This window comes from Larus michahellis, chromosome Z, assembly GCF_964199755.1.
Source record: "Larus michahellis chromosome Z, bLarMic1.1, whole genome shotgun sequence".
Classification (NCBI taxonomy): Eukaryota; Metazoa; Chordata; class Aves; order Charadriiformes; family Laridae; genus Larus; species Larus michahellis.
In genome coordinates, this window is record NC_133930.1 from 36075685 (window position 1) to 36088764 (window position 13080).

The 13080-nt window shown below is 41.7% G+C and overlaps 1 protein-coding gene across 3 annotated transcripts in view; it reads left to right on the plus strand.

Moving 5' to 3' along the window:
• Nucleotides 1-4000: 4000 nt before the first annotated feature.
• Nucleotides 4001-13080, plus strand: part of CNTLN (centlein) — a 196365-nt gene continuing 187285 nt past the window's right edge. Inside the window, exons 1-2 of one of the 3 annotated variants that reach the window (XM_074570561.1) lie at nt 4001-4056; nt 4132-4336. In XM_074570561.1, coding sequence (XP_074426662.1) covers nt 4244-4336 — 93 coding nt within the window. In that variant the 5' untranslated portion in view covers nt 4001-4056; nt 4132-4243. Of the gene's footprint in view, nt 4337-13080 lie in introns of all 3 variants that reach the window. The other 2 variants (XM_074570562.1, XM_074570563.1) reach the window with 2 other exon arrangements.

Genomic DNA, 13080 nt, shown 5'->3' on the forward strand with positions numbered 1-13080 from the left:
GCCCTAACTTATAGTAGCAGTGTCCTAGTCATTTTGATAAAGCTTAGGTGGCTATTTTGTTCTAGCTCTTGTCTTTTCAGGGGCAGATCAGACCTCTGGTACCACCTTCTCTGCTCAGGAGGTGAAAATTACATTTTCTTCTCACCGAGTGAAAAGTGTGTCACGCTAGCAGTGGAACTCCAGGTCCTTCTGTCAGTGAATCTCTTATGCTGACCATTTCCAGCTCTGTTTTTTATAACTTTGCAATTACAATTGAATATGTTATAAAGCTATGAATGAGGTCTGAAGTAGTATTTTTTATTAGATGCAGTTGGAAAAAAATAGGTAGTTTTGGTCAAATAATTTTTTGACCAATTTTTTCCGTCTAAATGGTCTGCCTGTTCTCTCAGTTATGGCAGGTTGTCTAATACCAGATACTACTTCTCACTACAGACCTTGCCGCTTTTATATCCCAAATCTATTCTTCCTACAACTATAATCATGTTATTATTTACAGCTGTCACAGAAGTGGAAAGAATGTCCCCTGCAGCCCTGAATGCATGGATAAGCAGGCTTGTAGCTAGTCAGTTACAAAAAAAAACCCCAAAACCAAACCCACATCACAAAACCTCCAGAAACCTTGACTGGAAGCAAGTATGTTTTTAATTCATTGTCTAAACAAGACCTAACATATTTCTAGGGTTATAATACATTACTAAAGTATTGAGGACATTGCCTAAACCTGCTAGAAATAATTTCAGCGATTTTGACACCTTTTGCTCACTGTAGCTGAAAAGCATCTTTCAGAAAGTACCTGTTTGATGATGCAGTTTCCTACCAAACTACTGGTAATGAACAAGAACAGTCAACATAAAAATCCTAGGAGATATGCAAATCCCTTAGTAGAAAATGTTAACACTTCTAATTAAAATCAGAATAGCAATGACATCTTTTGTTTAAAAGAAAATGAGAATGCTCTATTATGTACTTATGTTTCTTGACTTCTAACAATGCAGTGTTGGGGGTTGCCACAAAGGATGGAGTAACATTTTATTGCACATTTAGATGAGGAGAGGAAACAGACATACATAAAAAAGAAATTATGTCATCAGGAGTAACTGCAACATATTTATAAAATGGACATGTTTCAAAGAAAGATGTGGCATTTCCCAACTACAAAAAAAAACCAAACTCAAACAAAAAACATTTACACTACCTGTCACCAAGGCAACTTAGGGAGCACTTTTATTTGTGTAACTTTTACAGACACTGTAAGTGACAAAACCCATAGCAACTAGATTTCAGTTGTGTAATATATTTCTAACAGACTTCTTACAAGTGGGAAAGCCACAAAAAAAATGCATGGTTACTCAACAGTTGTGTATTAGGAAAATTTCTTCTGTTGACCTAATTTGAACTGAATCTTGTTTCATTTAAAAAAAAAAAAAGTGAAATCCAAAGGGAAATGTTTAGGCTTGGAAGAATTCTGCCTAATAGTCTCATACATTTGATAGCTGTAAATGCAGGTGTTCCAAAACACAAAGATTTGGGAGAAAATTATGTACAAAATTCTGCAAGACAAGGCAAGGTCTCACAATTCATCAAAACTTGCCAACTGCATGTTTTAGGTTTCCTAGAATATTTTAAGAATTATCATGAATGGTGTCTGGGTTAATAACAAGAAACTTTGTATATAGACAGCCAACTTATGAAATGCCAGCAAAACAAATGTGAAGATGATTAAACTGTATACAAAAATATGACACCCACAAAATAAGTATCTGGCTATGAGAAAGTGTTGCTTGTGTGCTTATTGTGATAAGGTGTTGTGCCTACACTTATAGCAAATGCACAGATTTCTCTTTTAAATTGTAAAGTTATAGGGATTGTGGCCTTTTGTTTTGTGTTGTGTCAAGCTGTGAACCTAGCCCCTGTAATAGCTGAATGTTGTCAGCTAAACTTTGAACGACCTTGTACTTGGAAAACGTTTTTAAATCCCATTTAGTCATTATAGTCATTTAGCAGTTAATCCAAGTATATTGTTTTTAAATAAAGTTAGCTTCTTGTTGCCTACGTGTAATAGGGAACAAACGGTCAAGGGGACAATGATAAAAATATTAGGAAACAGATGAAAAGTAAAAAAGATGTTTATCAAAAGGCGGGGATGTGGAAAAAGCGAAGACTACATATTACATAGTGACTGGATAATTTAAGAGGAAAAAAAACACGGCAAAGAAAAAGGAAAAAATGTAAACATGTTAGAATTATGACAGGATGGTCATTATGGTTAAATGAATATGTAATAACACACAAAGATAAATAATTACAAGTGTAATATCACAAATATGAGATGATACAAGGAGCAATGAACTACAATAAAAATTACAACAGATGTTCTAAGGAGAGACACTGTATCGATCAAGTAATTGTTGAATCTCCTTACATCTCCATATAACAAGACAAAGAGTACTCAAATGCGGTCTCTCACCTTTACATTTACATTTGTAATTGTGCAGGCAACATCTGCAGTCATAATAAAAACACTTTTATATAAAATTATATAAAAATTGGCCCTGAGTAGTGTAGTCACTTTCTTCTTCTGAGACGGGACTCTAGAGCACAACGTTCTGCAAAAAACAACTTCCATGGGTTTCACCCGTGACCAAGGATGCTGGAATCTTTCTGTCAGGGCCACAGGTGGAAGGATTGGACATTTTAATGTATGTTATAATTCACATGATATGAAAGCCTCTTTTGCTTCTCTGCATGCACACACAGTAAGAATTTTATTTCTTGTCACAGTGGTATATTCAGGGCAACTTTCCAAAATCTGTGCAAAAGTTACAACGTCAGGGAAACCCCATTTCTGTGTAAAAACATGTATGATATTCCTATAGCAAGACATTGGTGAAATGCAATTCAGTTGGTGCTTATTTCCAGGGTAAAAAATATCCTCCCCTCATGTTTCAACTTCTTTATTTGTTCGGTAAAAATCTAATCTTTTTATGAGTATTTTGTTTCCCATGTAGGCTACAGGAAACATGCAAAGATTTGCTTTGGCAACACCACTTCACCCTCTATTTCAAAACCAAGTACTCTGCATATCCTATCTTAAATCCAGTACATTTATGTAGCAGCACCAGCCCAAACAGTTCACATACTATAATAGCTGGATCTTCCATACCTTTCTTAGCTTTCAGTTGTAGGCTCTCACATCCAACTCTGGAAATAATAAATCTGAATAATCTTCCTGTGTGAGAGACAGCTCGGGTGCTTGTGCATCCTAAAGCACTATGAAGACCTACTCTAAAAACAAGCTGCTGATTCATATCATAGAATCGCAGAATGGTTTAGGTTGGAAAGGACCATAAAGATCAACTAGTTCCAACCCCCAACACCTCCCACTAGACCACTACCCGCAACTGTTAGTACCTAATTCAGAGAAGACAAAAGTAATTCCAAAGAGGCATACTACGTCTTCCTAAACTAAAATAGGCTGGAGCCACAGCAGAACACCCGGAAATATTTGCACTGCTCATATGCAAAATCTCCAGTATCACAAACAGGGACGTGAGACAACTAAGTCTAGGCGTCCCGACGGCTCGGGAAGGGCACGAAACTTGCTGGATTCCCAGGCACTTGCAAAATCCTGCGCTCAGCACCGTGGCCAGGCAGCAGCCGCTCCCGGTTCGTGAGGAAAACGGCAGGCTCCAACCCCACCCCGGGCAGGTGCTCACACCTTCCGAGGTGCGAGCCCCTGCCGCGGAGGGGCACGTTGCTCTGACGCCACCCGCGCCGAGGACGAGCAACCCCCCCGTCCCTGCCTACGGCACCCGGCCGCGCGAGGCCGAGCCGTTAACGGCCGCTACAGCCAACGGCCCCCCTCTGCGCGCGCGGCAGCCAGCCGTCCGGCCAGGGCTGGCCGTCGCCTCGTGCGAGGGCGCATGCGCGGCCCGGCCGCTCGGGCGGGCAAATTCAAACCTGCCTCTCGCCCCTTCTCTTTCTCGGGGTAGCCGTTGCGCTGACGTCATTGCACGGCGTCCTTCTTCTCTGCGGTTTCCGGCGCTCGCCCGCGCGGTAAGTGCAGCTGAGAGGGGGGGAAAGTTTTCATTTGTGTGGTTCACGGCACCGTTTTTCTCCCCTTTCCCTCAGGAGCGGGCGGGCAGGCGGGGGCTTTCCGCGCCCTCTCCGCCAGGCGCGGACCCCTCGCCTCTCCGCGCCGCCCCTGTGGAGGGGACGAGGGGCTCTCGCCACGACGCCGGCGATGGCTTCGGGGCGCTCGGAGGCGGCGGCAGCGCGGGTGGCAGAGCTGGAGGAAGAGCTGCGGAGTCTGGCGGAGGAGCTGAGCCGCTGCCAGGTACTGGAGAGCCGGAGACCCCCCCGCCCCCCACCCCACCCCTTCCGGGCGCGGCGCTGAGGGGCAGCCCGGAGCGCGGCTGGGGTCGGGAGGGCACGTCCTCCCCCTGTCCCGAGAGCCCTCTCCTGCCTGCGTCTCTGAAGGGCCGCGGGTTCGCTTCCCGGTTGTTGCGGACGCTGAAGGCAAGGCGGGGGGAGCAGAGCCCCGGGCGCCCGGCCCGTGTGGGGCAGGAGAGCGGGGTGGCCGCCGCGGCGGGTCTCCGGGCGGGAGGGGGATTCGCCTCAGCATCCATCACACCTTTGGCGGGCGCCCCGCGGCGCTGAGGGGGGTGCGGTGCCCACCTGTTGGGCGGTGGCGGCGGCCCCCGGGTCAGGCATGGCACCTCTGCAGCCGCGGTGGGAGCGTGAGCCCCGGGCGCAGAGGTGCAGCTCCGTGAGGAGAATTTAACGGGCCCGGGCTCTTACTCTGGCTTGAAAACAAACACTTAGCCTGAAGGCTTTTTCTTTCTTCTTCCCGTCCCCCCCCCCGCCCCGCCCCGGCCCCCCAAGAAGCCATCGTTTGTTTGCTTGCGGTGCTATGGCAAGAGTACTGTGGCGCTGCCTTGTGCAACTCCTGGAAAAATGAACGAATGGAGGGGTTTTATAGAAATGTAGGTCTAGAAGGAACCTTTAAAGGTCATTTAATCTCTCCACCTACCTTGCAGCAGGGTTTAGTACACCTAAGCTGTTCCTGGGAGGGAGGGCTTTATGAATAATTACGGTTGTACTTTCAGAAGTTCCCCCAGCCTGCTTCCCTGTCACCTCTCTTCATAGGTATGCTTCCCTCATTTTTCCAATTGGTCTTTCATCACTTAGGTTTTGGTATGTTTAATGAAACTAGCAAAATGTTGGTAATATGAGGTCTTGTTGTAGAAATCTACACCAATTCTCTGCCAAACAGGTGGATTACACCAAAGGGATGTGGTGGAGAGAAAGGTGACATCTAGTGCTGTGGTTGCTTTCTCACTTGCTTCCTGGTAGCCAAAACAGTGTTTTCTTCTGGGATGGAGTCTGGTTAAATACACGGAGGCCTGGGCTGACGTAGTCATATCTGTGATCAGAAAATAGCATCCATGTTAAGAGCTAGTAGCAATTTCTTGCTTCACGCAGCATTGATGTACCTGGCAACTGGTACTGGATTTCTGCTGTGGGTACAATCCAGACTTCTTGCAAAAACTTGTTGCATGGGAGAACTACGGGGAGAGGGAGCTGTCAATAAAAATCCTGTTCAGAATAGTGAACAATGAATGGTGTGAGGATATCTTAAATGTCTTGTGGGAGAAGTTTAGAAAACTCTTTATAATGATAATTTAGTTAGTTTCCTCTTCTTGATATGCAGATGTGCAGTAAAAGACAAAATTTGGTGGAGATAGTTTTCTGGGAGGGAAGCAAGTGGAAAAACAACAAGAAAACAGTTCCTGTGTTTGAAAACAGAACCCAGACAGTGTTCTACAGTAATCTCTTCAGGTCTACATAGAATCCAATACATGCCATCTTTCTAACAACAAGAAATGCATGTTTTCAGGATTTATTTCAGATTATTAATAAAATAAAAAAAGGAAAGTGAAGCAGTAATCTATAAATGGGGATTCTTTTCTGAAAGCAATGCGGTGTAGAAATCTACATGCGTTATCAGTTTACTAATCCATCAATAAATGTAGACAGGCATATTTAAGAATGTGTATGTTATGTAAAGAAGGGGGAAAACAGATTTTAATAAGTAAAAGAGGTTATAACCTAGCCAATTATGCAGCTTTTCCAAAGTAGGATTCCAAAGTATCTAAAATATTTAACCTTTTTTGAAGTTTTGTGAAGTTACTCTGAATTTGGATGGAAACTAAAATAGGCTTCACTAAGATCTTCAACTGGTTTAAAAGTTAAAATTATTCAAGGAGAGTTAATCCATTTTAAGCTCATATTTCATATGAAAACTTCGTGCAAGGACAAGCCTTATCTACTGTGATTTCCCGAGTTTTGTTTGATCTAGAATCTTCTTTGGTTCTTGTCTTAAGTCGCCACCTAACATTTTTAGGTCTTTTTAATCAGAATAGTGAAACTGCTTAAGTTGTAAGTGACCTCTTGAGAGCTTCTATTCCACCCCACCCTAGAGCAGGTTGCCTAGGACATTGTCCAGTTTAGTTTTGAGTATCACCATGGCAGGAGACCGCAGCTCCTCAGGGCAAACTTGTGCTGGTGTGTGAAGCCCCTCACAATACAAGTGTTTCAGCTGCTATTAAGATTTTTCTTGCCTTATGTTCTTATGCTCTATTCTGTTGGGTAGGATTGTCTCTTTTGGAGATTACTTTAGCAGACATTTTGGGTAGAAATGTTATATACTTAAAAATATTAGTGAGAGGGTGTTAGCTTTTAATCCAGCAACTGGATAAAATTGCCTGAGGTTGTGTAGTTTTTTGTTTGCTTTTTTTTTCTTTTTTTCTTCTATTACATTCACAGACACATAAACTATACTTCTAAAACAGACTTCCCAACTGAAATCTAGTTTAATAGTTTAACAGTGTACCAGAACTAAAGGAAGAGCGTGGCCAGCAGGTCGAGGGAGGTCATCCTCCCCCTCTACTCTGCCTTGGTGAGGCCACATTTGGAGTACTGTGTCCAGTTCTGGGTTCCCTGATTCAAGACGGAAAAGGTACAGCAAAGGGCTACCAAGAGGATTAGGGGACTGGAACACCTCTCTTATAAGGAAAGGCTGAAGGATTTGGGTCTCTTCAGTCTGGAAAAAAGACAGTTGAGGGGGGATCTTATCAACACTTATAAATACTTAAAGGGTGGGTGTCAGGAGGATGGGGTCAGGCTCTTTTCAGTGGTGCCCAGTGACAGGGCAAGAGGTAATGGGCACAAACTTGAACATAGGAAGTTCCATCTAAGCATGAGGAGGAACTTCTTTACTTTGAGGGTGACAGAGCACTGGCAGAGGCTGCCCCGAGAGGTGGTGGAGTCTCCATCTCTGGAGACATTCAAAACCCACCTGGACGTGTTTCTGTGCAACCTGTTCTAGGTAACCCTGCTCTGGCAGGTGGATTGGACTAGGTGATCTCCAGAGGTCCCTTCCAACCCCTACCATTCTGTGATACTGTGAGTAGCCGTGAGTAGCCTTAAGTATTTGTTTCGGTATTAGCATTTTGTATTTTTTTTTTTTCCAAAGGAAAAAAAAAACATTTATCAAATGACTGAGGCTGAAAGTTTTGATTGATTCTAGGGAACACTGAACGAGGTTATAGAAATAGACATGTATATATCCAGCAGTTATCTAGCACCTGAATAAAACATGCCAAGGTTCTTTTCACACCTCCTTGAACTGTTATATTCACTGTCATATTAACTGTGCTTCTGAAATGTCTCTCCACTGGTAACTGGAGTCTATTGATGATATGGTGTCCATTGGCTAAGTATATGGAAGCCTTCTCTGGCTAATGAAGCTCCTGAGTTTTAGTGGAAGAACTGTGCATGATAGCTTTTCTCTAACCACAGGTATTTCAGGCTTTTGTCTCTTCTCCAACAGGATCCTGGAGATGACCATTTCTCTCATCTGGGATGGTGGCCTTTATGTTCAAACCTAGCTTCTTTTTCTTCTTCACATTTCTTTTCTCTTTTAAGGTAACACTTTCTACCAAGTAAAGGTGCCTAGAGAGTCAAATAAGATATATTGAAGATTTCTCTTTTTTTTCTCTCCATTCTTTTCTAGAGCTAATTCTGCTGCTAAGTCTTGACCTCTGCAGCTTAGGTTTGCAGTGTTTGGTATTTTCTTTAAGACTCCTAAAAACATTGTGGGAGTTTGAATCATAATAAGGAAGATTATGAGAGAGATTATTAAGAGAATTACTTGAGTAATTGAGTAATTGTCCTGAAAACAACTGCAAAGGAAACATGGAATTTGTGTTTCCTTTGGGACCTAGTTGTTCCATTTCTGTGACTGGCTTAACTTTGTCAGGGGGCAGTGGAAAGACAAAGGTCAAGTAGTAAGTTATGACACATCTGGTCTGCTACTTGCTTTAAATGCTCCGTTCTATTTTAGGGTTTTATGCTGCTACCTGCCACCTTAATATCTCAAGACCCTTCCGTGGAAAATCTTCAACACCTGTGTTCTTACTAGTCCCTGGAGTTTTTGACTCTGCTGAATTTTTAAAAGATCTGGCATATGTTTTACCCCCATCTCATTTTCTCCTGTGATTCTTATTTTTTTAGGACCGATGGAGGTGCTACTTTTGCATAGTTGCTCCTGATAAAGGAAATCAGAGTGGTTTGTTTGTTTCTGTTTCGGTGTTGTTGGTTTGTGGTTTTTTGTTTTTTGTTTTTTTTTTCTTTTTTGTAAGAGTAATGATTTGCTGTATGTCTGGGAGGTCATTCTGTGAGTAGAGTTTCTGGGCCAAGAATATTTTTCTTTGGCTTTCAGGTGCTTTCTCTTTTATCTTGTGTATTTAAACCACCTGGTGACTATATTTTAAGAACTGATTTATAGCATATTCTGTCGTTGGTTTCTTGCAGTCCGTTTTCTTTGTGATATTTCATTTGGTGCAAAATAAATGTGCATTCCTAAAGCAGAAGATATGTATTTGGTGTCCTAGCTCCCAGCCTCTTAACTGCTGAACTACAGATGCTTTCATGCCTCCTATTCTCTAACTAAAAAGATAGCAAAGGTTCTTTAAAGTATTCTGTGGTGGGAAACTTCATCAACTCCTCACTTGGAACAAGGCAGTGCAATTTGAGACTCTTTTTCCACATGCAGTTGAGTGTCTTATGTTGCTGGAAATACAGAGAGTTGGAGGAAGCAAGCATGTCCTCTGTTTTTTACTTATGCTATTGGTGATACTTGCAAAAGGACTTCGGTTTGAGTAGCTTCCTTTCATATTTTGCAGCCTGGGATCACTTTCTCTATTTGCCGAAAGTGCCGTTTTGGGTTCAAACAAGTGTCTTAAAAATTTACCCATTATTAGTTTAAAAAACCGCAACAGGCTTCATTGTATTCACTGCAGCTTTTATTTCAAAGGTAACATGACATCTCTTGCTGCTAAAAAAAGGTTGTATTTTCCTAATTGACGACTTTCTTTCTAACTTTATTGTTCTGCAAAAACTAAGAGTACCCTGTCTTTTTTTTTTTCCTGCAGTTATATATACTGTTTTTAGTGAGCTCTCGTTAGTGTTATCTTCTCTAGCACATGTGCTTTTCCTGTCAGTGATGGCTGCAATGCTTACTCCTTTGCTAAGTTAGGAATTTATTGGACTATGTGTATCCGTAAGCATTTTTGGGTAGAAGAGGAATAAGGAAGGTGGGCTGTTACTTTGTGGAAAGTGGAGTGATAGGGGCTTCAGCTGCTGCTGGCTTTGTTTCATGTTTTATGTTTCCTGGTTACTGTGAAAAGCTATACATAGACCTGTTCTGGTCTTCATGTGTTATTTTATACTGTGTTTGCAGAAAAAGAGCAGTACTTTGTGATCAGCTGGACTGTCTTGTTTTTGATCACTTTGTGGATCAGGGAGGGATGTAAAATAGTCTATTTGACATCACTAGCATTAATAACAGACAGGACTGCTATAACAAACTCTTCATATGAAAAATATTCCATTAGCTGGAAAGAGATGCATTCTTTCATTCTGGACCAATTTAACAGCCAGGATGCCCGTTGAAAATCTAATGTAGCCATGATAACATTGACTTATAAGTCATTTTAACTCCCCCTACTTTATTTACAAGTAAATATGAAAAATATATTAAATAACAAAACAAAATATCGCATTGTTTCATGATATGGAAATAGCTGTTTTGACATCCATGTTGATAGTACGTATCAGAAATGTTTTTAAATCAGTAAGTGAGAATTGAAACTAAAATTAAAAAAGCCATATTTCTTCCTTAGCCATGTATTTTTATGTCAACTTGGTTTTTAATCTTATGACTTTGTGACCAAATTTGAATGTTTGTGAACTACCAGTATGAGAATTTGAATGCGTTAGTGTTTCTTCTGGATGAATTGTTGATATCCATACTGTCCTTTCAAAGTGGGGCAAAGTGTTTAATGCTCCCATTCATTAAATACTAATTTCTTTTATTAGTGATTAAGCCAAGACCACATATTTATTGGTGCCAAGGGATGCCAGCTGTTTAGTGCTTTGGGTGGTTTTTTTGTTATTTTATATTCTTATATTTTGCCATAAGGAGTCTAAATGACATAAGTGATTAGTACAGGTGTTGTTAATAAAGGCCTTATTCTTTATGTATTATAGACAGAAGTAGTGTTGTTGAATAGCTAAGTTGTTTAATTTCTTTTGCTTTCTTACTTTTGATAAATTTTAGCTAACTAGAATGAATTTTTGCATACATGGTCTTTCCTTCTGAAAAATACTTGTTTGGAATATTTGAGTAAAACTGAAAACGCACTGAGTGATATTAAAAAAAAAAAAAGACTATTTTTGTACTTAATACAGTAGGTACCTATTCACAGTATGTCTGTGTGCAAATATTTCAAATTGCTCCCAGCATGTGAATGGGAATCTAAAATTTGCTATAGAGATCACAGAGTCATAGGGCAGTTTGTGTTGGAAAGGACCTTTCAAGATCATCTAGTCCAACCCCTCTGCTATGGGCAGAGATGTCTTTCAGTAGATCAGGTTGCTTGAAGGCTCGTCCAACCTAACTTTGAGCACTTGCAATGGTGGGGCAACCACAAGCCAGTTCCAGAGCCCCACCAATCTTGCTGTAAAAAAAAAAAAAAAAATAAAATCTTCCTTATGTCCAATCTAAATATAGCCTTTTTCAATTTAAAACTGGTGTCCCTTCTGTCACTACAGGCCCTTCTGTCACTACAGGCCCTCTCTCTTTCTTAGAAGCTGCATTTAGGAATTTAAAGGCTGCGGTCAGGTCCCTTGGGAGTCTTCTCTTCTCCAGACTGAGAAACCGCAACTCTCTCAGCCTTTCTTCACAGGAGAGGTGCTCCAGCCCTCTGATCATTTTTGTGGCCCTACTATGGACCTGCCCTGACAGGGCCATGTCTTTCTGGTGCTAGGATCCCTAGAGCTGGATGTAGTACTCCAGGTAGGGTCTCATGAGAGCAGAGTAGAGAGGGAGAATCATCTCCCTTGACCTGCAGGCCTTGTTTCTTTTTCTGCATCCCAGGATACGGCTGGCTTTCTGGTCTGCAAGCACATGTTGCAGGCTCATATCCAGTTTTTCATCCACCATTATACCCTTCCCTATATAATATAGTCCTTCTCTGCAGTGCTTCTCTCAATCAACTCATCTCCCAGCCTATATTGATACTGGGGGTTGTCCTGACCCAGGTACAGGACCCTGCACTGGGCCTTATTGAATTTCATGAGGTTCACATGGGCCCACTCCTCAAGCCTGTCAGTGTCCCTCTGTGTGGCATCCCTTCCCGCTGGTGTAGAAACTGCACCACTCGGCTTGGTGGTTTCCACTCATCTGCAAACTTGCGGAGGGTGCATTCCCTCAATCCCACTATGTCATTTAGGAAGGTATTAAAACAGTATTCGTCACAGTATGGACCCTGGAGGGGCACCACTTGTTACTGGTTTCCATTCGGACATTGAGCCATTAACTGTAACTCGCTTGGACGTGGTTATCCAGCCAATTCCTTATCAGCCTAACAGTCCATCCATCAAATCCATATCTCTTCAATGAAGTGGCAAGAATGTTGTGGGGGACTTTATCAAAGGTTTTATAGAAGTCTAGGTAGATGACATCCTTAGCTCTTCACTTGTCCACTGATGCAGTCACACCATTGTACAAGGCCATTAGTCAGGCACAATTTGCTCTTGCTGAAGCCATGTTGTCTGTCTCTAATCATCTCCTTGTCATCCATATGCCTTGACATAGCTTCCATGAGGATCCGATCCATGATTTTACTGGGCACCGCAGTGATGCTGACTGGTCAGTAGTTCTCGGAGTCCTCCTTTTTACCCCTTATGAAAAAAGTGTGTGATACTCCCTTTCCTCCAGTCACTGGGGATTTCATCTGACTGCCATGAGATAGGCATGAGTGAAAAGGTACCTTTTATGGGAACAACAAAACATTGGTGTTTCTCAATAAAGGAAGTTGTGTTTTACATGCAGAAAAATAGGCTCTTGCTTCTAATTTTTCTAATTGCACTGAAGATGCTTCTAGAACACACTGAGATGTCTATGTTTACCATGAAATTACAGATTCAGCCTGGAGAAGAATGGCTGTAGCAGGTCTGGTTTTCCCATCAAACTGTATCTTGATTCAGGAGGTATGCAGTCCTTAGAGAATGACTTCAGATAATCTCGTTCTTCTTTGTTGTTATTAAGTGTGCACTGTTTCAACTATTTCAGGTACTATTTAGCTCATGACTTAGAAGATAGGCGAAATTCTCATATTTGTCTGCAATTTCACAGGATTTGGGAAGTTCTACACAGTAATTGCAGGCAGAGTTGACGTGATGGACCCAAGTTCTACTTGATTAGTCATGGTAATTCAGAGTGAATATACCCAAATGTATGTGTATGGTTATATCGTGTGTAAATAAACTGCTTGTGCATTCCTGTATTCTTGGATGCATTGAAAATCACAAATGCATTATGATTATATTAATCCAGAGCATAATATTTAAACAAAAACTAACTCTGACACCTATGCTGAAATGTTGAGATTATACTGGACTTTCAAATAAGTGCTTGGAGTCTTAAAATAACTCTCAGAATTGTCACTTCCA